The following is a 27809-nucleotide window of genomic DNA, read 5'->3' as shown; positions in this document are numbered from 1 at the left end:
GAACAGTCATAGTATCATAGGGGAAACAGTCATAGAACCATCATAGGGGAAATGATTCACTAAAGCAACAAAACTTTCCAAAACTTCCAATAAGAGAATGGTTTTTCCTTATAACCTCCTTCTGAAGTCACAGGAAACCTCACTTAAGTTGCATTTATTTGTGTGTTTTGATCAAAACTGTGACACTCAGCCTATTTTTCGCCAAGACTTGCTATTAACAGACTCCCTTGGCCTCCTCCAGGCAAACCTACCACACTGTGTGTGTTGGCACAGTGTGAAATGCCAGGAGCTGGTGCAGGGTCTAAACCAGCTCCAGGCTCCTTCTAGGCATCAGCCTCCTACAGCTTCCTGTTCCTTCATGGCCAAGCTCTTGAGTTCCAGAGCTCCACTTGACAAAATAAAGATGCAGAAGCAGCCCATATACCCCTTTTCATAATTTGCAGTTCCAGTGTTCATTGTTTGTTTATTTGTTCATTCATAAAGTGTGGCATGTTGTTCCAGAGCTGGAATTTCTGATTCCAGCTGGTGGATTTTCTCCCTGCTGATTTTCCTGGGAGTAGCTCTATTTGTTACAGACTGTGAGTGGAACTTCTGAGGGACTCTCAGAAGTCCTAAAACTAATAGTAATTTTTTAAATAACAAAATATGTAGAGCTTTTTTTAAAAAACAGAATGTTCTCTATCAGTGCCTCCAAAGGAGTGCATATTGCAGCAACAAGCCCCAGAAGGAAAATAATTAGTGAACAATAGGAAAATTAATCCTTTGTTCATTCACATATTCAGGTTCTTCCCTCTTCAATAAGTTCAAGTGTTGCAGAGAAACAGATTTGGTTCTGCAGTGTCTGGTGGATTTAATTTAATAGTGCTTCTCCTATTGCACTTTCATTTTGAATGTTAAAACAGGGCATTCATTTTATTAATAAGACATACTCCTGTTAGCAGCAGGGGCAGAAAGACACTCCTTGCATTATCTAGGCATTTGTTCTTGCAAACAGCATCCTCTGTCTTCTTCACAAGTGGTCAAAGATCAGTTTTTAACCAAGTTTAGTTGCCAGCACACACTGTTGCTGCTGAGCAGGCTGTTCCAGGCTCTCGCCCCTGTGACTCTTTGAAGATCTTCATTTTTTGTCCCAGTGTATTCCTGCCCACATTAGGGCTGGATGCCAATGTTTTTCTCTTCTCCATCCATAGTTACCCACAACATGTTAGTTCAGAGCCTTTCTCCTTTGGTTGTCTGGGGAGCCTGGCAGAGCATTAATAACATAAACTGCTGTCATTAGCTGATGTCTTTCACTTCTGTACCACACATCCCATGGCCCCTTCCTGGTTCTGCCTCTCCTTTCCTCTTTGAGACATCAGCTGAGGGATCAGATTTGCCCCCCTCTCCTCCAGGGGTGGTGCCAGTCCCTGTGTGCCAGCTCAGCCCAGCAGCCTCCCATTTCTTTCAGAATGCCTCTAACTTAAAGCCAAGTTTATCATGTGATTCTTATGTCGTTTGGGGATTTATTTCTTAGTTGCTTGAGCCTTAATTGCTTCTGTGCTGCTGCACACAGAATACATGCTTGCATCCTCTGAAGGCAGTAGCTAAATGCCACTAACTTCAGTAGGACTAGGATTTGACTCATAGGTTTTAAGGCTTTTTTCCTATTTTAGTAAAAAACTTGCATATCTTGAACTATTATTTAGAGAATAAAATATCATTTTAGCATTTAAAGTGCATAGGGAGCTATACAATCATAGCTGGTGCTTTGGGAAAATTATTTCAGAATTTTAGGAAGTTAACCTTGATAATTGAAAGCCTCTGGCAGTGTAATCCTCTTCACTTTGGAGGCCATTGGTAAAGCAAAGCAAAACATCTGGTTAACCTCTGGTTCATTCTGCAACCCAGATGAGATTCTCCAGCCTCCCAGTAACACTCCTTTTGGCCTTGAGCCTTCTTCAGAATAACAAAATGAGGATTGCAAAAGATCTTACAAAACCCAAGGCCACCTGGAAGAAGTTTTACCTGAAGATGTGTGTGAAGTTCACTTTGAAGTCTTCTGTGCATTCTGGCAGTGAGGGAGAGCTGCTATGGGGGGATTTTGGTTCCATAATGTACTAAGACATCAAATAAGGACTCATCAGCCCATTTCTGTAAGTACCAGCCAGTGCTCAGATGGCAGCATGTCCTGTCTGTGCCAGCTGTGGCCAAATTTTAGTGACCTACACTAGAAAAGCTCTTTTGCTTATATTTCTGAAGACTTCCCTGGGTTTCACATCACTTTAATCTGGCCTGTGTTATGTTCCAGCAGTGCTGCAGTTCTAGCTGTGGATGTCTCTTGCAGGTTCCCTCCCCATTGATCAGTCCTGTGTGACTCAGACCAGGATGTGGCTCATTCTGTAGCACTGTAGTAGGCTGTGCAAGAAGGTGTTTGGAAACTGCCACTTGGCTCTGCCCCAGGTTTGGCTTGGCTCTCAGGAATGACACTTCACCTCAGTGTATCTCAGGTTATTCATGAAAACATCTGAATGTGATGCTGACCCACTTCCAGGGAGCGTGCAGCTGAGCCCTGAGCTCCAAGAATGCAAAGCCATCACTGTGAATGGTTCTTCACAGGCTGAGAGGAAGATTCAGCCAGTGAATAGAGCAACTTAAAATAAAATATCTCACCAATATTGAAAGGGATGAGGCAGAAAAATAAGAAAGGTTAAATTGCACCTGTATAGCTTTTCCTTCTACCCAAATTCTGAGCAGGTGCTTTCAGAGCTGCTAAGCAATGGGCTGTGGAGGGGGAAAAAACCAATCAGATGTCAGATAATTACAAGCTGCTTGACTAGTTTGGTAGTTACACATCCTTTGGTTGAATTCAGGATTCCACCTGGAAACTTGACCACTTCACCAACAATGCAGGAAAGTTACTGTATCAGCCATTCTAAGTTATTCTAAGCCTGTGCTTTACTCCACCCTTCATCAGTATTGCTCCATGAATAGGAGAAACCTGTTCTGACCACAAGGTGAGATTTCCCAGATCATCAAAACTGATGCTGCAGAGCCTGTCCTGTGGCACTCGAGGGTTAATGTCTCTGAAGATACTGTCTGCAGATTCAGTTCATGGGGAGAGCTGTTATACCCACAGCATCTCTAATGCTGGGATTTATTCAGGGCTTGGCAGTACTCTCTAATCTGAGAATTCTTGCTTAGCTACCAAAATAAAGTTAAAAAAAAAAGTGCTGAATTGTAGATGGTACAAAGACTAATGCTCTCAACCCAGATCTCTTAAAATTGACATTCTCCATGCTACATTTATTTTCTGGTTCTGAATTTATCCAAGACAAAGCCTGCTGACAGATCCTGGCAGTTTTTCGAATGCTGCAGAGCAGGCAGCCTGACCCGTGGTGGTGCCAAGTTCATGCTCAGCTCAGCAGAGGGCTGGGGGAGGGAGAGGAGGCAGAGGACGCTTGTGAACTGACCCTGCCTGATACCACCTGCACTTTTGGCTACAGCCCTGTGCCTTCTCATGCACCTTGCACCTCTCCTGCCCAGATTTTGTAGAGAGCTCTCCCAGAGCTGCAAATACACCCTTGCTGGCTGATGGTGAAGTAGCTCTCGCAGCCCAAAACCAGCATTTGGGTCTGTAACCTTCAATAGCTCAACACTTGTATCTGTGCATTGTTTACTGAACTCTAGACCTGCCAGCCAGGATTCATTGCCTACTGTCACCCAGCCATGGCTTGAAATGAGTAATAGAGCACAGAAAGCAATAACCTGCCTGTTTGATCCTGTTTTTTTGGTAAATATATATATAGTGAGGAGAATTTCAGAGTTGCAGTGGGGAAAGATACAGAGAAAAGGGTATGAAGTGGTAAAAAACAACCACAACACTAACTTTGAAATCAACCTCTACCAGGAAAGGACAACAGCTTTGCTGCAAGACAGATTTAGGGAAGCTATTTTCTGCCCTGCCACCTCCCCGTGACTTCCCCCGTGCACCATCTAAATGCCACCCAGCCATGAGCTAACTGGCAGCATTTGTGCTCTGGCACACTGGGCAGGCTTGACCCACCCAGGAATGCTCCCTGCCAGGCCAGCTTCATCAGGAGGTTTTTTCCTTAATTGTGTTGCTCCCAGATCTGTTAGAGTTTGAGTGAGCTACGGCTCTGTGCAGAGATACCCTTCTTAAAAAAAAATTTAAAAAGCCTGCCCTTATTTCAAATAATCCACCTGCTGCTCACCCATTGAGCTTGTGCAAAGTGGGTATAAAAAGCTATTGGCTCTGGGAGAGTGGTATTTCCTTCGTGCCTTGTCAGGAGCAGGGACAAATCCCATCTAATGAGGGTGGCACTGCCATGTGGCAATAGGAAGGAGTGAAGTGAGAAGCAAAAATCTTTTTAACTCTGTGAGAAAGCTCCCTTTGGACAGGGTGATTGAGAACTGGAAGTGCAACCCATGGAGAGAGCTGACCCTGAATGAAGGGTCTTGAGATCTCAGGTTTGTTAATGACCTTTTGGCAGATTAATTGGTAAAACACCTTACTGGTATCCTAGAACACGAGTCACTCTTTTTAGAAACATCATTATTCATTTGCCAGTTGCTTAAAAAAATTATATAACCAACAATTCTGTGCCAAGATTGCTTTGGAATAGAGAAATGCTGTTCTCTGGTGCCAAGAATCTCACAGACTAAACAGAACCCACTGGGAGCCCTTGCTCTAGATGGGAACTCGTGTTTATTTTAACATGTAAATAAATTGGATGAAAAATGAGTCTTTTAAATTCTTTTGTTGTTGTTGTTGTTATTGATGTGGGTCCCCAATGGGTGGTCTGCATGGAGAGGAACCTTTTGAAGGGAGCTTGAAAGGAAGCTGTGTCCATCTCCCAAGACATTCCTCAGCAGCATGAAGGGAGCTCTTACATGATCCAGCTTTCATCTTCTTTTCTTTGTGGTGCCCAAGCTACTGTAGGCAGGGAAGAATTGGGTCTGTCTTTCCCAAAATTAATTGATTTGATTGTTGGTTGAGCACAGAGCTACGCAAGGCTCACATCTGGATTTTGCAGTTTGTTAAGGAAAGAAGTGGAAATGTTTTCTAGTTGAACAAGCTGTCATTTAGGAGTTAGCAGCATGTGCATGTTGGAGAGGCAGCACACATGCTTTGGAATAAATGGGCAGGGAAGGGGAAGGGGAGTGTGCAGCTCCACTCCAGCACTCCAAAAATTTTCTTTTTCATTGAAAATCCTGACATTTTGAATTGGTGTCCCAGCTGTTTTAAAACTGCATAACAGAAAGTTAATGCAATTAGATTTTCATCCTTGTTTTCAGCTAGGAAAAAGTACAACTTGCGCTTCTTTTTTTAATTTTTGGGATTGAAACAAGAGAAGAAAATTATATATTTGTTAAAGCTAAAATAAAATACCAAGGGAGAGATCCCTTGGCTGCTTGCCTCTTCCACTGAAGGTGAAACTCTAGCTACCATTAGTGATATCTCAAGTCCTATGTGGAGAGCAGAATAAAAGCTCTTCTCTGCTCTTAGATCAGCAGCATATAGATCAAATGAACTTGTGAGACCCTGGATTAACTCCAGCAAAGTCCATGCATTTTTTCTGTGGTTCTGGGCATTGACATTGGTTCTATGTCATGCCAAAATAAGCCTTTGAAGACAAATTCCAATACTAAATAAAGTCACCTCACCAATTCTTCAGGAAATATGTGCTCCTCATGAAAGAGAGCAAAATCTCAATGCAAAACTGCAAGAATAACAGTTAAAAATTATAGTGCCTTATAAAAATTATAATAGGCCCTAAATAAAATCCCTTAGTGCTTGATTAGTTAGTGTCTCTGACTCCTTAGAGCCACTGTAAGTTGTGCTTTGCTGGTTATATAACTTATATTGTGTTGTCATCTTCATCCCATAGGAGAAGAGATTAGACAGGAATAATTTCATTCATCAGCAAAAGAAACTCTTTTGCAGAGGAGCTTAACAGCTACTCAGCCATCCACACTGGGCTTTGTGCAATGTTTTCAAACCATTGATCCCAGCAGCCTGGTAGGAAAGGATTTTTCTGCCAGCTGTCTTCTGCTTTTATGTTCTTAAGGGCTGGCTTGGGAGGTGGCACTGCAGAAGGGCCTGAGGAAGAAAGTGGAATACTGTTGTGAGTGTGCTTTGTGGAAGAGGATGTGGGCTCCATATTCCTCTTTCATGGACCTTGCCTTCACCAGCCACGCCACAGCAGCTTCCTGATTTTGTGACAGGGATGACAAAGCTGCCCCACTGCAGGCAGTGTGGGAAGTGTGGGACATGACCATGACATGTGCAGGTTTTCATACTGCCTTGGCCCCTTCATCTCATGATGAAGGAGACACAGGTTTCTAGCCTGGCCACAGTGACTGCTGTTTGTAAATACAGCTCCTTCTTTTGCAACACAAACACTCAGATGGGTTTTTTCATCATGTTTGCATGAGCAACATAATGTTCCAGGAAGACTTTTAAGGAACTGCAGTTCAGAGCCAAATTCAGCAACTGCATTAGAAATGGGCAAGTCTTCTAAAGCCAAAAGAACCATGTTTGTATCCATTAGGGAAGAATTGGCTCTCAACATTGACAGAAACAGTTTGCCTTGTTAGCCAGAATTAACGACTGCTCTGATACATACCAGGTCATTTTGTTTGTCATCTCTGGAGTACAGAAAAGATCTCAAATGGCTTTAGCAAGATGACTGGTTGTCTGCTCCCTAGCAATAAGGCACAAATAATTTTAGTATAGAAAATTGACTGTTGCTTTTTTTCCCTAACCAAGACAACAAACAATATATCTCTGTGTGCACTATTCTAAAAATATCTCATCTCTGCAAATGTGTCTCTGATGTGGGAGGAGAATGCTTTCAGTTTGCTGCACTCTTTGTGTGAGGCAAGTGAATAAAAACTACCCAGCAAATGCTGAAAGGAAAATTATTTTCCTAACCTTGGAAAGGAAGAGGGAAGCTGATGGATTTGTGCCTTCAGGACAAGGCTCTTTTTTGGTCAGAGTGAGGCAGAATCCACCGGTAGTTCTTAACTTCCACTTCTTACTAGTTCATGTAACTAGTTAGTTACATGCTTCATACATAAAACACCCAGGGGAAGAGGTACTTCTGTTGGGTACCATATCTAGTGGTTGTATAATGTGCCTGTGTGGGAAAACCCAGTGTGTTCACTGCTTCTCTGCTGGAGGTGCTCAAGAAGGGGTGCCCAGGATTACCCAGATGTTGGTAAGGGTAAGCATATGTTGAGCTGTATTTCAGGTTCTCAAAGAACATAAAAGTGGAAGCGGTGGTGAGAGAGAGTCTTCTCCTTTTAGTTCCTAATGGTTCCCATCTGATGTGAAAGAAATCTTCCTGGGAAAGACCACAGGCTTGTGTCAAACTGGTCTTTGTTCCGTGGAAACCAGAGCTGTGGGAGAGGATGAGTGCACAGCTGAGGCTCAGTCAGGTGGACCCTGAGACATTCAGCTCCAAGGTAAAATAAGCACAGCAGCTGACCCAGAGGGCAGCTTGATCAGAGTCAAGGGAGCATGACCTGTGTCCTAAATCCCAGGAGAGCTTACCCTGCTCTCTTGTGGCTCATGTGTCTCTGTCCTGGTGCCAAAGCTCTCCACATGCAGCAAAAGGAGGAGTAGGTACAGATGGAGGGCAGAAATTTCCTAGTGCCCTCTGTGCATCAGACTTGGTTTGGTTGAAGATTGGGGAAATCAAACAGAAACAAGCTCCCTTACTGTGATAAGTCTGTTCTGAGGGCAAGAAAGATGCTTTGTTGAGCAGGAATCAGCAGGATGATCTCTGAGGTGCTTCCTCTGTGTATTTGTTCTGCCAGTGGAACATTTGCTTTATGTGTTACTGACAATACAGGCACAGTCTGCTGACTTTTCCAGATGTTGATTGTCCTGCTTTGAAGATTCTTCCTGTTGTTTTAGTTGTTTGTGTGTCTGAATGGTGGATTAGATGTACTGCTTGTCAAACAAATAATTAAACATTGAGAGCTTTGAAATTCAGTATGTTTAATTAATGAGCTTTGCTCACTTGATGAAAAAGATGTGTACTTAAATCATTACAAAACAAGTATAGTTTTTTAAGTAGTGAACTGTTATGACAATTTGAAGTGTTTACTATTTCATTAATAATTTTTTCATTAAACCTTAAAAAGTCACCAAGCAGAAAATCAAGGCTTCACATAACATTTGCTGTGTTGCTTTGTGTATTGTGTCCCCCAAATTCTCCATTTATGTGCTTTCTCCAAACTCCTCCTCTGCAAAACCATGCTGCCTTATAGCCTCGGTTTGGAGTTAATTATTGCTTTTAAATCTTGCTGTACCTTGGACCAAGGTCTCTGGTGATGCCCTGTGGTGCTGGTGCTGTACAAGTGCTGGTAAAAAAAGAAAAAATTTAAAGAAGCATTCCCTGCTCAGAGGAATTTCAGTAGAGCTCATAAATACAAGCATCAGCTGCAAAGCCTTGTGACACGCTTCATTAACTGCTGCACTGGCTGCTAAAGCTGAAACACTCTGGGAAATTGTATCTGCTGCATCTTGTGCTCTAAGTTTTATCTCCAAGTCTGAATGTATTTTGTAAAGGGCAGAGGCAGGCAAGGGCTGCTGTCTCCCTGTCTGTGGGGTTTAGATATAAAATGAGCTGCTGAAGTGGTGCTTTCCCATGGCCCTGGGGTCTCAGGATAGGTTGGGGCCATCACAGTGAGGTGCCCACCTGAGCAAGCAGCTGCAGGCTCAGGGAGATCGTGGGTGAGGGTTTAGGCTGGCACATTACATCTTGTGCACCAGGAGAACCATCCACATTTCTGTCACTGGCATCTCCCTCCTGTGGGCTCCAGACCCAGCATTGTTCCTCTGCGTGAGTCACCTGCAGAGGGAAAGCATCCATGAGAATTTCTAATTATGTGTTTTATTCCCTAAACCAGACAGCAAGCAGGACACAACTATGCTCATGTCTCTTACCAGCAGCATGGCCTGTGGTGGGGTGAGAACAAAAAAGGGTGAGGTAGGCTCCCCTTCCCACATGTGACAGTGTCCAACACTGGTGAGATGTCCATTCCATCTTCAATTTTGGGCAGAAAATAGAAGCAGAGGACTTCAGGAAAAAAAAAAATCTTTCCAAAAGCTAATAAACACATAATAGCTTCTTTTCCAAAAGCCATTTGGGCATTTGCTTCAAATGAACCTATCAGATTCCAACAAGCTTATTGATGAACAAGGCAGTAAAAGAAGAGGATCAGCCTGAGCTTGGCTGTGGGCTCTAACACAAATCCTTCTGCTGCACACCACAGTCTGCTGCCCACTGCTGTGGCAGTGCCAGTGCTAAAGCAGCAAAATCACCTTTTCTGGCCTACAACAGCCCTTTGGGAATTGACTCACATCATGCTCCAGGTTATTAAATCAAACGCTCCAGCACCAAGCCTTGCTAATGATGGCCCCTCTGCCATCACTAAGACATTTCTTTCCACTGTGGGGCTCTGAGGTACCAGAGCTGCTCCTCAGCTGTTTCTGGGAATCACTGAATTCACAGCAGTGGCACTTTTCACCTTTAACCACTGAAAACTCCTGACACTCCTCTGTTAGTACCATTGCAATTCAAAACGTTCTGTGCTGAGAGAGTGGTTAGCCTGGAATTCCTGACCTAACCCCTGGCTCTGCCTGTTCCTGATTCACCCACTCTAAAATCTTGGAGTTATACCTCTAGAGAGGAAAACAGACAGTATTGATGAATCCTGAGGCAGGAGTCAAGCTCTGCATTCCTCTTGATTGTTTCTACCATCGGCTGGCAGGGGAGAACATCTCATCCTACAGTGGTGGTGTTCTCACTGCAATAAAAATGGATCCAAACCATCCCCTTTCCCCCAAAGCTGGAAACACCAAAATATGTGAAAAGCCAAGATACAAATTCTTCCTGAAAAATTACTGTTCCCTAGGCAGATTTCTCCTGTCCTCTGTCTTTGTTTTATGGCTTTTCAATAATAAATAGGGGGCAAAGGCTGAAAAAACAACATGGTGCATAATTTCTGCTTTCCCATGACTGTAAGCTTTAAGGAGCTGCCCTGAAATTGGTGAATTTACAGCACCATAGCTGAACTCAACATTTGACCTGCATTCCCATCCCCTCATTTTCCATAGCAAAGTGTCCCTGCTGAAGGTCAGAGGGCCAATTCCCTCCTTGCTGAGCACCCAGGGTCGGGCTCCACTTTTGTCAGGAGGGTTGAGCACTTGGAAAGAGAAACAAATATGCATGGTGTGTGGCTTCTGTAAAAGTTAGTGTTTAGAACAGCACCAGAGCAGGTGTCTGAGGGTGGGCAGGGCGTGCTGCCACACTCACCATCCCCAGGGTGCCTCTGAGGGCTGAGGCTCCCACAGTGAGCAGGGGCAGGTTCTGCCAAGCTCTCGTCTCTGCCTAATACTCTGCTGCTCTCCTTTACTGCATTTAAGGATGGATTTCTTCAGCTCTGATGTGGCTCCACAGCCCCAGCAAAAAAGCATCGTGCTGGTGGAGACCCAGCCCAGGTCCCCTGATCAGACTGAGTCTGCCCAACAAGCCCAGAGCTGGGCTGCTCATTTCTTCAGGCAGTTCCCATTTGGCTTTCAATGAAGGGAAAGGAGTGTCAAGTTGGACTGGTTTTTATTTACATGTTTTTCAGGATATCTCCAATCTGAACAGGACGTAACCTGTTTTTGAGGCGTGGGAGCCAATGTCAGCTGAAGAGCCTGGCTGCTTTGGAGTAGTTTTCAAAAGCAAGCCCCACAGCATGAGAGAATATGGGATCTGAGGAATGAAGGGACTTGTAGATGTATTTCCAGGGTCACAGGGTCTGTTATGCTGGCAGAGTCATATTTACATGGTTATAACTGACTCCCCAGAGACTTCACACCCTCAAATACTCCATCCCTGCACTCTCAGCTTTGTCTGCCTGTGCAGGCAGTCAGTATTATTTTATCCAGAGAGATGTGTAGTTCTGGAGGATCTATAATCATAGGTGGAACCACACTCTGAAGCCATGCTCTCTGACAGAACTGACTGAGTTGTTTGTTGTTCTTGACTCCAGGGGCAGAGCCACAGTCTGAGCATGCTCATGCTGAAAATAAAGAGAAGAATTTAATAACTGTGACATACTGGGCCAGATGATCAGCCTTTATTCAGATTTTGATTGGGCAAAGTATGTTATTTTGCAGAGATGTGTTTGCTTGGAAATGGATGCTTAAACCTCCTAATTCTAGACTTGCAGCTTGAAAATATGTGGTTTTGATTCTCAGTTTTAAAGACTCGTGGAAAGGGTGCCTGCAATTAGGTCAGTAGACACAACCTGAAATGATCACTGAGCCACTGCACAAACACAGCACTAGCAGTGAACCACAAGCTGGGTGTGAGGACAGATAGATGGGAAACAATTTAAAAGCTTTTGGGTGCTGTGGGGATGTGCACCAGCAGTCACAGCTCTGTGCACTGCACCTCACACTGCCCTGCTGAAACCAGGGGTCCCTGTGAGAATGCTGGGATGAGGAACTCATGGAGCTGTGATTCTTGGACACTTCTCTGTTGTCACCCTTGGTGTTGTGTCACTTGGGTGTGGAGCAGTCTCTGGGTAGTCCCAGTTGCTAGGGGAAGGTGGTTCCACTCCTCTTGCACCCACTGTTTTGCCACTGCCACTGTGGAATCACTACAGCAGATTCATTCCCAGCAAAGCCCAAAGATAATAGCTTTACATCAAGGATGAACCTGACCTTTCACTCTTAATAGCTCTAAAGGTAAAAGATCAGAGAAAAACACATCAATACTCTTGATTGTATTGATGTTTGGTTGTGCAAATATCTTTCCTCTAATAGAAGGGGTCTTAGCTCCTCACCCCGAAGTTTGTCAGCTGGGGAATTCAAACTTGCAGTATACTCATTCACTGGAGGAACAAATTTGGTTTCTTGGAGGGGAAGAATGGAAAATAGTAAAATAAAAGACCATGAGCTAGCAATGCCCCCTGGCTAACCTTGTGCAAGGGGCAGGGGGAGTATCAAAGCAAAGACTTGCATGGCTTTCCTGTCCCACATGTGCAGACAAACTGCTGCTCAGGCTTTGTACCATCTGAGTGGGGAACAGGAGTTTGGTATTTGAAACTGGGGTTAAAAGGGGGGGTCATTAAGTTATTAATAAAAAAACCTGGAAAAATTTGAAGAGGAATTTGTCACAGCATTGCACAGGTATTCCTTGGATTCCACAATAACTGCTTTGACTGTTATAAGCAGTGTCACTGTTATGTGGTAGGAGCAGGGGAAATTCTTCACACTGAGAGCCAAGGAGGCTTTCCAGACCTCCCTCAGTCTCATCCAAAAATAGGCCAAAGACTCCCAGTTCCAGAGCAAGGAGTCATGGCCCATTGACAGGCCTGGGCCACGGGGGTTTGCTGTCTCTGCTTGCACAGCTGCCTGAGCACTGCAGAGAAGGAGAGACTAGAAGCAAGTGAGGCAGCACTGGAGAAAATAAAAAACTGAAGTGCAGAGCTCTGTTAGGGAAAATGTTCCTCTCTCTGGACTGTTCAACTGATATTAACCTGCTACATCTGGAGTTGAATAGTAGGCAGATAACACATTTGAGGACCATAAAGTGAGTGGACTGAATGTGTATAAAAATGTAATAAGCTCACTTTCCATCTGTAACAAAAACAAGTTTAAAGTCAATAGTTCCTCTAGCCACACACATGGTTTCACTTCTGGAGATTATCATGACTTGTATTTTAATTTGCTCTTCGATTTGTTTCTGGTCACTGATCCATGGAGGATGCTTGCTGCACCATATTTTGGCAGGAATTGGAGTGTGTGCATGGAAAGTAGAACTGGTAATATTTATTTATAATTGATCAGCATGACATGTATGGGTTTTTATGGCAGCCAGGGTGGCTGATTGCAGCCTTCACTGCCAAAAGACCCAGCCATGGAGACCACCTGACAAAAAAATAAGTTTGAGGTTCAGTTTTTCCTAGATGGAGTGAATTTAGTCCAGATTTTTATTAGAAGTTCTGCCTAATTTGCAGGGTGATTTTTTGGGTGGCTTACAAGAAAGTTGAGACCTACTGATTCCCACTGGTATGACCACTGCCAGCAGATGTGACTGACTACCTTTGCGGCTGTGTCAGTGGTGCTTTTCTTGGCTGATCACTGCAAGGGGAACCATCCAGCATGTCAACAATTATCAGCTTCACCTCCTTTAACAAGCCATTGTCCCTTTGCGTCTATAAATGTGCCTCAGTGCCCACTGGAGAAGGCCTAAGGAGACACCCAGCAGGAGGGAGATGTTTAACACCCCCTATACCCTGACCTGTATGGGTGGGATGCATTTTCCCCTTCACAATTTTCCTTAACAACCTGCATGGAACAGAAACAAGCAAAGGGCTGTTTCAAAGGACAAATCCTATTTGTGATAGGCAATAACATGCATGTGTAGTCAGGTATGCATGCAAACTGCTTCCCCAAGGTGGTATTAATCTCAAGCCTTTGCAAGCTCAAAATTGCCTGGGGCTGTGTTGGTGGTGATGCTGGCTCCACCTCTGCCAGGGATGCCACTGTTCCCATGGCAACTCACCATCTCCCATTTTAATCTTCCCCTTCCCTTCCATTAGGCAAGATAATTGCCAGGCACAGAGTGAGGAAACAGTGTCCAGGTGTGGTACAGTTGGCATTAACCCTTGTTTAGGAGGAGGATGCCACTGGATACTTGCCCACTGCAGGCTGTTGCAACCTCCATCCCTTGACCCCTTACCTCGCACAGAGGAGGTTTCCAGCCCACCCAGCACTGCAGGGTATCATGAGAAAAAGTAGGACTGTGAAGCTTGTGCACATTCAGGCCATGGAAAGGCAGTGTCCATGGTCCATTAAGTTTATAACAACTGTATCTAGTCCAGAATCTTTCTGTTTCTGGCTGAGATGCTACACAGCAGTTACAGCTGTACGGTGAGCCACCAGACCCAAAGCATGTGATCTCTGAGGCAAATCCCCATTTCACAGGATGCAGTGACCTTGGGATCAGCAAGGCAAGACAGCCCTTCCCCACCCTGATGGTGGAAGTTGCCAGAAGTAAATTGGTACTCTTCGTTTTGAAGAGCAGATAGAAACATGGGGGAATAGAAGTCCAAATTTAGAGGCCCCTTGCAATCCCTTAACATTCTATGATTCTATGATGTTTTTTTAAAAAGTCAGGTCATGGACAGTATGGCACTTGACAGCTCTGTGCAGTTTTCATTTCTGCAGCACTTTTTCTGTTGAGAGATGACTGCAGGAGAAGGTCAATTTAGGACAGAAAAACAGTCCAACAGGTTTATTTCTGCCAGTTCCTTTCTGAGTGTAACCAGTGCTTCCAGTGACTTATCTGTGTGCTCTGTGTGCTCTGCTCCTCCCCTGCAGTTGGCCACGGGCAGAGCGAGGGTGATCGGATGGTTGTCTCAGATTTCCACGTCTTCATCAGGGACAGCTTGCAGCACATTGATCTCATGAAGAAGGAGCACCCCAGACTGCCTGTTCTCATCCTGGGGCACTCCATGGTAAGCACCATCCCCTACCCCTCCCAGCAGCACCCAGGACATGTGTCACAGCCTGGTGCTACTCATGGGGATGGCAGGAAACAACTCATTCCACAGCAGGAAAACAAAACTGCAAAGAGCCTTCCCTTCCATTTCATTCACTGATTGATTTGCCAGCATGCTACAGCCCTGAGATCTGCCTTGTGTAAAGACAGTCCTTAACTTTCTACCCCTACCATGACCCTAATTAGCCATTTGCAAGGAGGAGCCTGCTTTTTAACACGACCATTCACTCCCGTGGCTGTGTGGTAAGGCTCACCAGCTCCCTGCAGCATCGGGTTTCCCCTTTCATTTTAACCAGTAACCAGGAGGTTAAGCCCTCCAAGGCTTTGTGAGCAGCATGGGGATGAAGAATGAAAATACCCTGTAGCCTTATTCTGTTAAACAACCTAACAGGAAAATGTACCGGGGATTAAGGCTGCAAAAACAAAGGCACTGATTTGGTGAACAGATCTGAAGCCTGATTCTGACAGCACGGGCCAAATCCCTTTATTCAAGCTAACAGTATTCCCACTGATGTCATTGATCTGCCCTCCCTGCCTTCCCAGAGGAGAGGAAAATGAATGAGTACTTTGGGATTCAGCCCATGCTCAGATAAAGAAGTGTTCTGGCATAAGAAGGCATGGCATGCTCTGAAGGGCTCCCGTGCTCCAAAGCCACCGTGTAACAAGGAGCAATTTCCCACTGAAGCCTTTGAGATGCTTCTTGCTGCTGCTCCATTTAACAAGCCCCTGGTTCTCCAGAAGTGTGGAAGTTCACCAAATATTTCCCTTGGCAACTAATCCTCTGCAAACTTTCCCAAGCAAGCCCACGGGATCCCTCCCATCAGCACCCCTCACCATCAGCCCGTCCTCGTGCGGGATGGCTCAGCCTGGCTCTCATTTAGCTCCAGACCATGGGCTGGGGGTTTGCTGCCAGGCCCTTGGCACAGTACTGTGGGGCTGGGGACACTGGAGAGGAGAATATTTAATTCCCATTAATTAGTGATGATTTTCACATGCCAGTGGCAGCATTGCTGTTGCCCGGGTTACCAGTGGCACAGCACGGGGCAAGCCCAGCTTCAGGGCACCTTCCCCATGCAGCGCCAGTCTGTCAGGCTGATAAACCTCAACTTATTTTTCAAGTCCCACCTGAACTACCACTTCAGACATTTTCTTCTTCTCAGTCCTTTAAAGTAAGGAGGACACAAGGCATCCTGGGGAGCTGATGGACGTTGCATGGAGAGTTGAGTTGTGTGACAGGAGGGACATGAGAACAGAAACCAGATCTCTTCCCCCCACAAAAACCAGACACTTCCAGTGCTTCTACTCCTCCAGCCTCCCTTGCTGTCCCCACTGCACTCTCAGTGGGGCAGAAGTAATGGCTTGCTTGGACTAAACCCCTTCCAGTAACAGGATTACTATACAAACAAGATGTTGGCACCTGTATTAAGCTGTGGGCTGTTATTTTGCATTGCAGGGGGGAGCCATCTCCATTCTGACAGCTAGTGAGCGACCCAGTGAGTTTTCAGGCATGCTGCTAATCTCTCCTTTAGTGGTAGCCAGCCCAGAAGTCGCCACTCCCATCAAGGTAAGAGCAAACACACCTTGCACATGGTCGCCTTGCTCTTCTGCACAAGGAAAAGTGTTAACACCTCTGGCCTGGAAATGCAAAACCCTGCTGAGATCTGTGCCACCCTGAGCCAGCCAATACTTTTCTTCTAAGTGCCTCCCCCACAGTTCCACCTACTTTTCAGAGGGGAAGTGAATCCTGAACCTGTCCAGAAAAACCTGTTTAAGCAAGAGTTGGGTACTGGTGGTAGCAGACTGTGCTTTCTTCACCTCACCCCGTGGCAGCCCACACAATGCTGTCCTTTCCCTTCCTCTCCTACAGCTTTCTTCCTGACTCATGCAGAGTCTGGTATAGTTGCAACACAGGCTGCTGGCTAAGTCAGGCCAGGGTTATTTTTGGCATTTGGGGGATGACCAATTTCTGAACAGAGCTAGAGCTCCTCAGTCCCAGAAATCCTTTATGAGCCTCAAAAGAGGCTCCCACTAAAGCATCAGTGCCCCAGCTGCATCCCATTTGGCCTGGTACCATAACTGGTTCTTGTCCAGACCATCTCTTTTGGTTTGCATTTTGGCTTTATCCCCCTGCCATTTCCATCTGCCCTCCAGAGCTGCTTCTGATCCACAGTTGCATTGCCCAATTTGCCCTTCCCCAGGGAAGCTCTGCAAAGCAACTGAGCCTCAGTTCTCTCCTCCTTTTTGCATTCTAAAAAGAATAAACAACAATCCTAAAAGAAGCTGGAAGCAAAGGGAAGGAGCAGCTAAACCAGCACGAAGGACAGAGCCTTTCATTCCCACAGGACTCCTTCCTTTATCCTCTCTCCTTAGACACTTCTCCTAGGGCTAGCTTCTTGTTTTAATTTACTTCTAAGCTATTTCTCCTTTTTTTTTTTTTCTGTGAGGAAGGAGACAAATTGCCTCAGCTTTCAGTATAATCCTGTCCCACTTTCTGCTGTAGCCAAAGCCATCTACAGACCTCAGAAATCATTACAATCACCAAAGGGTGCTTTCTAATTACCTCTTTTCCACTGAAAAAAATGCATTAAGATCTCTAGCCTTAAGATGCAGAACCCTGCTGAGATCTGCACCACCTGGATGCCAGTCAATATTTTCCTTCTAACTGCTTTCCCATAGTCCTAGCTAATTTTAAGAGCAGAAGTGAGTTCTGAAGTAATCCAGCCCAAGTAAACTTATTTAAATCGGAGCCAGAGTACCGAAGTCTGGTTTTAGGAGGCTGGTTACTGATTCTTTGTATGAGGCTACATCTGGCATCTGTGAGCACCAGTGTCCCTGCTTTTTCTTATCTGGGAAAGCAAAAAAGAATAACTATTAAGAAAAAATAATAAACAGTCTGCATATGAGAGAGACTGTTAGCTTTTTCTTTCTAATCAAGGGAAATAGAGAACAATTGCTGTAGATTTACCTTTTGCTAGATGCTAAACCCTTTCTGAAACAAGGACTCACCAGTTCTGTGGGAACTAGCATTACTGTAGTCTGCTTTGTTGCAGATCTGTACCAGGTGTTGCTTTATTTCTGTGCAAGAAATAAATGCAATGATGCATCATTTAGGTAGGAAATCCTCTTCTCTAACTGATGTATTTTGGAGGTTTTTATATGGTCTCTTTCCTAGAAAGTCTCTCACATGCAGTATTACAAAAGCAGTCAGTGCTTTCTCTTTCAAATCTATTGCATCTCAACACTGATAAAAAATTAATTATGCCTGAAATAGCTCTGTTCTGTCACACTCAGTTGAAATCATTTCGGGAGTTGAAAAGGTATTTGCAAGAGGAAGGATTGCAAACAAGCAGAGTATTCCTGCATAGGCCACATTTTCCCATAAAGCTGTGTGGTTTTTTTCCTCTGAGAGTCAAGAAACATTTCATGGTGATTGTGCTTCTGAGGAACAAAGGCTTAGTTTTCCCTTGGAACTGGTATGACTTCTCAGCCCTGGGCCATTTCCCAAGGACCACTGCATTCATCCCTTTGCTGGGGAAGTTTCCAGCTGAGCAAGAATTTACCTTGGCCTGAACAAATGAGGGCTCAAGACAACAATAACAGCGAGCCAGATGACACACTGGGTCCTTCAGACCCTCTCAGAAATACCTTCCCTGGCTGCTGAGCCAGCCCTGGCAGCAGCAGAGGCACAGCACGTTGCAGGCTCAGTGCAGGAAGATCAAATGCTGCTCTTTGCAGAAACAATTTCATCAGTGCCCTATAAATCCTGCGTCCTGATGGAAGCATCCAGTTGCAAATCCAGTTGAGTGAGAGGGACCTTGCTGCCTTCCCCGTTTTCTTCTCAACTGACCTGGACAAAATTCAGCTCTGAGTCTTTGCAGTTTCAAAGGCTGCAGAGACAAGAGTCACATATGCTGGCAAAGGGCAGAGCAGGGGTGAAAGAGCATCTCCCTCTACATTTCTGCTATTGAATGCTTTGAAATCAGGTGGGCAGGACAACCCCTTAGGAAATATTCCCTGGTGTTTAATCCTGTACTGACCCTCAGCCTATTGTTTAAGGACTCACTACACCATATTCTCTCTTTACCTTTTGTGTTTTCACCTCTTGCTGATCTTTTGCTTTCTAACCTGAGCAGACATCACTTTGCTCACTGTCTTTCAGCCTGAATCTGCACTCAGTAACCCTGCAAAGGACTTTTCCTAAGGTGTAATCAAACTGAAAGAAAATACTATATTAATTTTTATTGTTGTTGCTGTTGTTGTTGTTGTTGCTTGATTCCTTTACTCTGTTCAGTTTAGCAGAGATGATAATCATCAGGTTCAGAGTCCATAATCCTGCCTAGGATACACGAGCTTAAATCACCACTGCTGCAAGTTTACATGAAATGAGAAAAGCCCCATTCCTTCTTGGATCATCATAAGCTCATACCTGCATTGTTATGTAGTAAAAATTAACTTTGCTGGCACAATGTCATAGCCAGTGAAGGGCTCAGTGTACTGGCAGTGACACTGGTTCCTGCTCATGTCTACCCCAAGGTACACACGTGTTCCCAAACCCGCTGCGAGTCTTTACTGCTTTTCACTCCTCAATGACTTTGACTTCAACCTTGTGTTATTCCTCTAATATCATAATTAATCCGTCATGTGTCATCTGTGATCTGAAGTGCCAGGGAGTGCTTCAGAAATGATTAGGTATCTGCAGAAACAGAGGGCATAGGGGACAGCCTACCTCCAAGTGTTAGCTGTGAGCACCACAGCTCCACAAACCAGACCAATGAACACTAACTGTGTATTTTCTCACTTAAGCAGTGATCACTTAATTAAAGGCAGCTATCAAAGATCAGAGCAGAACTCTGGTATCAATGTGCTTGTAGTGCTATTGAAATAAAAGATGTTACCCTTTCTTCTAGCAGCAGTTTCCAGCCTAGGCTGCTCAGTGCTTTTGTGTGTGGTTCCCAGGAGATGTGTGAGCAATGGATTCCCTTAGGCAATGCATGCACACTTGGCTGTTGTTTATTTACAGGTTCCCTGGAGAATATGCTTATCAAAATGAGTGCAGCCTAGGCAACTGCTGCAAATGGCACCCAGCATCACTTATGCACTGCAGCCTGAGATCAGAGCTGTGGCAGCAAGGAGAGGGCAATAAAACACCGAAACCCAGCCCTCTCAGAGCTGGAAATGACTTTTTCCTATCAAAGTACTTAACCAAGGCCTTTCAGAAATTAGCTGAAGAATGAGGAAAAGCCCCAGTACAATGAAGTTGTGCTGCTGCATGTGGACGGACAGCTGACAGCATTTCAGTCTAGCACACCCACTCCATGCTCCCAGGAGCAGTTTAAACACTTTCCTCGTTAAGAGAAATGGTTTAAATATAGGACAGATCTTTCTCCAGAGTTAGCTGACAATTCTCAACTGTTTAACTCCTGTACTGATTTCCATCAGCTCAGGATTTGGGCCTTTATGTTCCCTCTCTTCCTCTAACTGGCTCTTTGACTGCTTCCTTTCCTCTCCCACAGGTTTTTGCAGCAAAAGTGCTCAACTTTGTGCTCCCAAACCTATCACTGGGGTCCATAGATCCAAGTGCAATTTCCCGGAACAAGAAAGAGGTGAGAACCTTACTGCCATTTTAACTCACTGCATAGTTGATGTATCTTGCCCTGGCCCTGCCATTTTTCTTTTAGAAAAACCCACAAGTGTTTCACTGAATCAGGAGGGCAAAATCTGTGCTGGTGTAGGAAGGTGACATATCTCTGAAGGCAGTGGAACTGACTGCTCACAGAAGGCTGTGGGAAACCAGCTGCTCCTCCCTGGGGTGCACCCACAGCTGCTCTGGGTACCAGACATGACAGAGAGCTACAGGTGCAGGAGGAAGCACGTGGGAGCCACATCTTTGTCTCTGCTACATCACCACCACTCATCACAGCAGCAAAACCCAGCTCAGGTAGCAACCACACTGCTAAAGTCAACTTTTCCACCCCTGCTCTTTGCAGTGAAATCATGCAAAACCCTGCAGTCCTGGGGATTGGTATTCCTGCTTCCAAACCAGGATCACATCATGCCAGATGCATTCAAGCAGAGCAGAAGAGCATGCTTGAACCAAAGAACTTGTTCCAAGGTCTTCTGGATCACACTCTGACTCTGCTACAGCCTTTCCAAACAAATGATATATCCATGCTGCTCCCAAGAATAATACTTTAAGGAATTGAAGCAGCTGTTGTAAGAACACAGCTCCAGCCCCACCACTGTGAATGTGCATGGAACTGTCCTGGGGTTGAGTTTTTATAGTGTCACAATAGCCTGGGACTGGTTTCCCACTCCCACCCACTCCTGGGGATAAGTGTGTCAGCCTGTCCATGCCATCCCTGCACAAACAGGTGTAGCTGCAACTGCTGCAACACCACCCAGCGAGGGTTTTTCCTTCTCACCACTGTGGGAGGAGTGAGAGGAAATAATCACAAACCATAAGTGAATGAAGGTGCTTAGACTAGACCCAGAACTTGGTGCATTTCAGAAAGCACCATTTTTTCTTGAATTATAGAAAATGGTGCTCAAGGGTGTCTCAAGAGCTTTGCTGGTGCAAAGTGGTCGCTTGTGTCCTGCATGCTCACATCTCACTGACAGATGCTGTAATTTTCCCTGCTGTTCATGCAATGGTTCATACTTTATGTAGGAATTAATAAATTGCCTTTTTCTGGGGAAGCAGCTTGACCAGCATTAGAATTGAAGCTGAAAGGATCAGGGTCAAAGACAGTGCCAGCACCTGTGTGAGTGCAGTGCATTTGGCTTCAGCATATCCCACATCTTTGGCTCACTTATTCAGAAAACTGGAAGGCAAAGAGTTTCCCAGAATAGCCTCAAGGCTCAGGGTTGTTTCTTGGCACTGCCAGAGGGGTTTTTGTTCCAATGACTTTCAGTTCACTTATCCTTGAATAGAGCATAAGATTTCACTGTGTTGGAGGTGGAAAGATCCAAGGAGCTGAGGAAGACAGGACTAGTGTGGAGTGAGATCATGTGCATCCGCTGATGCACCATGTGACATATGCTCCAAAGTACCAGATGAGGCTGCACAAAGTATCTGCCTGGGAAGAAGGCTGAACTCCAATCTAGCTATAGAAACCTGTTCTTAATTGCATTCAGCTGCCATAACTCGTTGCATATAATTCAGGGAAAACGTTTAAATTAGACAATCAATTCACTAAAATGACATAGAGGAAAGTTTTCACATCTACATTTGTATTTAGAGGATAAAAGCAATCAGTGCTCTGGAGGGGGAGAGGAATTGGAGAGCTTTATTCCCTACCTGAAGAGTGAGCATGTCTGTGACATGTGGGTCTTTACTTGCTTCTGCTCTGATTCGTTATGTGACACCTGAACTCTGCTGCAGCTGCCTTTAAAGGATGTTTTCAATTTAAAACATTTAAAGATGTTTTAAATATACCTCCAAGACCTGGATCCTCTGCTGGAAGATGCAACTGCTGCACTCGATAGCTTTGTAGGAGAAAGGTGATGATGCAGGGACATCCTGAATAATAATACATTTCGGGAAGTGTCAGAGAGCTCCTGAAATTGGCACACAGTATTGACTGAGCCCTTCCATGTTGTGGTGATGGTAGGAGTCACCACAGCAACCACTGGACATAGTTTATAATAATTCCTGTTGTGTTGTCTTTCTAACCACGTATTTGCTGCTGCTTCGTCTGTTCTGTGATGCTTCAAGTGTCTAAAGGTTCCTTGGAGCGTTGTTTTGCTCTGCCCTTTCCCTCTCCATGGAGGAAGGGAGAGCCTTTTGCTGTGGATAAAGGTGTAGCTCTGCTTCATTAGAGCCTGCCTACAATGGAGATGTTTTCCAAATGAGACTCCCCGTGTGCTGTGCTGCCTTCTCACCTACACATGAGCACACAGCTGACATAGCAGCTGGGGTAGTGATGGAAAGCACTTTCCTGACCCCCTTCAGACACCGGGATTTGAGGGGCCAGGCACTCACTGAAGACAAGACAGCATTTTGGTCCTCTGCCTGCCTCTAAGCACACTCCACCCTCCTTTTGGATTCAAGACACTCAGATTTAAAGCACACAATGTGCTGGAAACATCCATTATTTATATCTTACACATACTCTCCTGCCAGACCAGCTTTCTATTCACTAGAAATATTTTTGGGACAACATCCAAGAATTTCCTAATGAGTTTGTGTTCCCAGAAAGCTGTCTTCAGGCTATGGGGATTGAAATATGGCATGATACAGAGATGTTTGTTTGATGTTTGCTGTACCAAACATAAGAGAGAAAAAAGAGAGCAAGAAGCAACCTTAAAAGCCAGTCCTGTTATTCCAAAGAGGGATGACATCACAGTGACAGGAGCCTCTTTACCCCAGTTATCTTTGTTAGCTGCTGTTGACTTAGTGGAATGGTCCCCCGGATTCAAGCCTTGTTCCTGCCAAGCCCACATGGGATGGGGCTGCAAGAGGAGGTGCAGACCTCTAAACAGGTCAATGTGATGCAGCAACCTGATGGTTGCTTCTGTCTTGGAATTACATAAAGATAAAAACAGCTGTTGTGAGGGACCCTGGAGAGCCTTTGCCTGGCAGTGTCTGGAAGCAGTCACAGGCTCTCCAGGGATCACCTTCTGTTCTTGCTCCCTACCTCAGAGCTTGGTGCAGCAACAACAGTTTTGGGCTTGCAGGGTTTGCAGATTGTAGCCTGCAAAGCATAAAACCCATTCCCTCTCTTTCCTCCTTCCCCAGAGAGCTGCTGCTTGGCACTCACCCCATGCACTGAGCATTACTCTGACAAGGATTCCTGTTCACTGACTACAAACAGGAATACTGCTCCTGCACTCCTGATCATGTTGGGTTGGGACTGGATTTGGTCTTTTTTTTTGCTCCTGCCATCATCTACACAAAAATATTTGTTGGCTGCTCAGTAGCTAAAAAATCCCCATTCTTTCAGACCACAAGAGAAAGAAACCCTTCAGGTCATTCTTGTAGCATTTATGGGGCTGGGGCAGGAGCCAGCTCACATGAATTCATCAACACTGTTTTACTCCATGGGAAGGGACCTTCTGTCAATCCATCCACCCATCCCTCCTGAATCCCTGCTGCAAAATCTCTTATTAATTACATTCAACTAAAAAAACCCAACCAAACAAACCCACCAAACTAAAAAATAATAAAACCATTTCAAAACTCTGTTGCTTTAGCATGGCACTGTGACATAGGTCCAGATTAGGCTGAAGGCAGTTGCTAAGTAGCCAATGCACACGTTTTTTTGCTCAAAAAGCTGATGAGAGTCACCATGTTTAGCTGAGCATACCAGGGTGGACCCAGCTGCCAACAGGAGAGTGAGCTGCACCCCACCAGGCCCTTGGTGTTCTGAAAGTCAAAGCTGAACTTCTCCCACGAGCACATTCACAAGGGAACAATTTCTTCAAAACACAGGCAGCTTCTTGCCCTGTTTGAAAGACTTTGGAGAGCAGGGAAAGTACAGCTGAACAGTGCAGGGGATGAAAGATGCAAATGGAGATTTCTGCACCAACAAGCTGGTTGGGCACTGGGATGGTCCATGCAGAGCCAAAAGGACTGTGAGCTGCTCGGTCTCTGCTTCCCAGGGCTGTTAGCAGGAGCAGAGGATGTTTACCATGTCTCAATGTCTTAACCACAGTCTCATCTTTGCAGTTGCCTGCAGTTTTCCAGACCTTCAGCAAGCACATACTTCTTTGAAAGGGAGATGGTGTGTGTAATAGCCTAATATGATGAGCTGTGATGATTATCTTTGTCTCCCTGCCAAAAATTACCCCTCACTTCAGAGCAGACATAATCTTGCACAGACACCAAAATACAACAATAGCCTTAATCAAATCCTAGAAACATCAACATTTCCAAGGATCCCTAAGTGAGTTCTTTGACAACTTGAATTTTTTCAGTCCAACACAAAGTGGAGTGGCTGTACAGCTGTCCCTCCCTGGACCATCCTCAGTACTGTGGGCTGGGTCTGAATGGTGTCAGCCACTAAATAGTCCCAAATTTCCCCCCACATCCTTCTCTTGCTGTATGTAGGGATAGGAACCATGGATTCAAGCAGTGGGAGATTGTGGGGACTGGAAGTAAGAAAGTGATGGGAAAAGACTTGTGAGCATCAGGGTGCCTCACTGCCACCTCCATTTCCAGTGTATTGTGCTCCAGCTCATTTGAGATGACAACAGGAGAAACTGCCTTCAAACCCTCTGGCAAGTGAATGCATCCAGGTGGGAAAGGCCCACCATGTTCTGCCACCCTGAGAATCTCATCTCACAGGGAATCGAAGATAGAATCCACCCCAAAACCTTTCTGTCCTACAGTGCCTGCCTGTGCTGCCCCTACACATGGCCACGTGTCCTTGGGTGGCCTGTTGGGTCACCTCCTACCCATGGTCCCCTCAGGCAGGCACAGGCAGAAGCAAAAGGACCTCAAGCTAATGCCTTCAAGGTAGAATTTGAACAGACCCCAGTGCCTGTGAGGAGAGGAGGAGACTGTTTTCAGCTAACCTATAAATAACCATCATTTCTATAAACATCTGCCAGGGTTGGGAGAAAGTAGAGGCTGTGCCAGAGACCAGCCCATAATCAAAGCATTCTGGCAAATATTGCAATAGTGGGGTCTGTGTGGGCCGTCTCCACATACAGTATACAAATATTTACTGTAGATTTGCCTGCTGCAGTAACTACTCCTTCCTAGCAACTTTCTGTACCAGCTCTTGAGCATTTTTATCCCCTCACAATCTGGCTGAGCAAGTTGTTGACTACTTTTTTTTGCCTACCACCTAATACCATCATTTGCTGCCTTGTCTGTCATGCTTTACAGCCAGAGATGAGCCCTTGGCTTTGCAGCCACCTCTGCCAGCTGTCTGGAGGTGTAGGTCATGGGCACCACCCCCAGACGGGGAAATAGAACACTTGAGTCCTCAGCAGAGAGGATACTGGCCTGGAGAACATCAGCCTTTCAAATAACACAGTCTGAAGAACCCTCTGTAGAAAAGATATCACATTGGAATGACAGAAGGGCACAGCAGAGGAGAAAAATGCAGGCAGGAGCCCCTGTGGGAATGGTCTTTGTCCAACACTGGTTGTTTCCCTGCAGGAGCTCCTGTCAAAGAGCTCTGGCTTGAATATTGTCTAGTGATGTAAGAGGAAAACATGCAGCAAAGAGCATGTCAGGTTGTGTGAGCAGTGCTGGTAAGCCCCAGTACCTTGCCCTTGACTGATGGCCAGATGTCCTGAGAGAGTGGGGAATGACTGTGCAAGCCAAGGGAAGACTCTTCACTGCCAGCCTGACCTGCTTTTTCTCTTATGCATGAAATATTGCTAATCTTAACCCACCCCTTTCTCCCTGCCAGATGGAGTCTTACACATCTGATCCCCTGGTGTACCACGGTGGCATGAAGGTGTCCTTTGTCATCCAGCTGATGAACGCCATAGCCAGAATCGAGCGAGCACTGCCCAAGCTGACCCTGCCCATCCTGGTGCTACACGGCTCCTCCGACAAGCTCTGCGACATCAGGGGCTCCTACCTGCTCATGGACACCGTGCAGAGCCAGGACAAAACACTCAAGGTCATCCTGCTTTCTTGATTTCTAGGAGATTATGCTGTCAGTGAGCACGAGTGGCTGTGAGGGGTGGGAGCCTGCTGGCCTCCAGAGAGATGGAGGCAAGCAGAGCTGGTGGATGGGGGAGGCTGGGCAGGTGACAGCCCCTTCCACTTGAGCCCCAAGCTCAGCCCTCCCTGGGCTCAGTGTGGAGGCCTTTCACCAGCTACAGCCAGGCTAGGGGCAGGGGGTGGTGGCTGCATGCCTAGAGGGTGTCTTGGACATGAAGCAGCTTGGTGTAGAAGTAGAGCAAGTCTCATAAGCAGGTTGACCCAAAAAGCTCTCCTGAACAATGCCAACTGTGTGAGCACCAGCCTTACCTCATGTCCCAGCATGTAAAGGTGCAGGAAGGTCTTTCCAAAATGCTGGACAACAAAAGCCACTTCACATCTGCTCATTTCAAGAGAACCACAGCTGATTAACCAATTGTTAGCACATGAATAAACCTGAAAGAAAAGGGAGGGAGACCAAGGGAAAGCTTTTGTCATCGGAAAAATAACTGGATAGTCTGAGCATAAAAGGAGTAAAATTGCACAAGGCAGGATGGGAACATCCCCCATTGTCCTTTACATTCCAAGGGCATGATAAGTATTTCCTCCTCCTTAGTGGAATGGGGCTGGGACATGCATTATGTTCCTAAAGGGCAGCAGGGTGCTCTGGTACCCACAGATGTCAGGCAGGCAGCAATGTCAACACCTTCCTGCTTGTTGAGGGCCAGCACCACCAGTAGCATCTCCTTGATTTCATAACCTGCTACATCTTGGAAAAAACCTGACAAGTTGTGGGCAGGAGGTGTTGGACCTGTGGGTGTTGATGAGAGGGGACTGAAGGCTGTTTTGTTCATGCAGATTTAATTTTTCTGTGCTAATCTGTACTTCTCCCTGGTTGCAGGTGTATGAGGAAGCCTATCATGCCCTCCACAAAGAGCTGCCTGAGGTCTCTACCTCTGTCTTCACAGAAATACTGACATGGATTGGCCAGAAGGTCTCAGCAGCTGGGGAAACCAGCCATACTTAAGAGCAATTGCATTTGCAGCTCTTACTGGGCTTTTCTAGGAACAGATGTTTTTCTTACTAGAAATCTCTTGGGAAAAGATCTAACATGGAGGGATTCTTGGAATATTTTATCACACACAGCTTAAGGGAGGGTGGGGGGAGAGGCACAGGGTAGGGCATTATTTGCTGATGTAAATGGCCACTACCCTAATCTGGAGAAGAGTTGATAGCTGTGGGGTGCCCCTCACCCACCAAACTTTCTCCACGGCTTCCCCTTCTCTGCTTTCGCTGTGGTGACTGGGGTGTGTTTATACTGCAATAATTATTGGTATGTAAAAGAAATCAGTATCTTCCACTTCATGGTTTTGATGCCAGGTGCGTCCCTTGTCCCCACCATCCAGCACCTTAAAAACCCTGGTCCTTGAGAGGAGAGCACTAACAAAGGTGCTGGCTGATGAGGAGAGGCTAAAGATGGAGCTGACAGCTCCCTGAAGGTGAAAGGCTGGTTTTCAACATCAGACCCCTTTGGATGCTACCTTTTTAAGCAGACCAGGCCAGGGGATAGAGATGCCTCCCCCACCACCCTGCACATCCTCTGCGAGTTTGCACTTGGGGAAAGCACGTTGAAC

At 45.6% G+C, this 27809-nt stretch overlaps 1 protein-coding gene across 2 annotated transcripts in view; it reads left to right on the top strand.

Moving 5' to 3' along the window:
• Positions 1 to 27522, top strand: part of MGLL (monoglyceride lipase) — a 58763-nt gene extending 31241 nt beyond the window's left edge. For both annotated transcript variants that reach the window (XM_031056397.1, XM_005420217.3), the window contains 5 exons: positions 14393 to 14529; positions 16027 to 16137; positions 20087 to 20176; positions 25937 to 26152; positions 27077 to 27522. In XM_031056397.1, coding sequence (XP_030912257.1) covers positions 14393 to 14529; positions 16027 to 16137; positions 20087 to 20176; positions 25937 to 26152; positions 27077 to 27202 — 680 coding nt within the window. In that variant the 3' untranslated portion in view covers positions 27203 to 27522. The remainder of the gene's footprint in view (positions 1 to 14392; positions 14530 to 16026; positions 16138 to 20086; positions 20177 to 25936; positions 26153 to 27076) is intronic.
• The last annotated feature ends 287 nt before the right edge of the window (positions 27523 to 27809 follow it).

The sequence above is a fragment of the Geospiza fortis genome, unplaced genomic scaffold (genome assembly GCF_000277835.1).
Source record: "Geospiza fortis unplaced genomic scaffold, GeoFor_1.0 scaffold70, whole genome shotgun sequence".
Classification (NCBI taxonomy): Eukaryota; Metazoa; Chordata; class Aves; order Passeriformes; family Thraupidae; genus Geospiza; species Geospiza fortis.
Note: the sequence above shows the minus strand (reverse complement) of the source record. Positions and strands in the feature narration are given on the sequence as shown.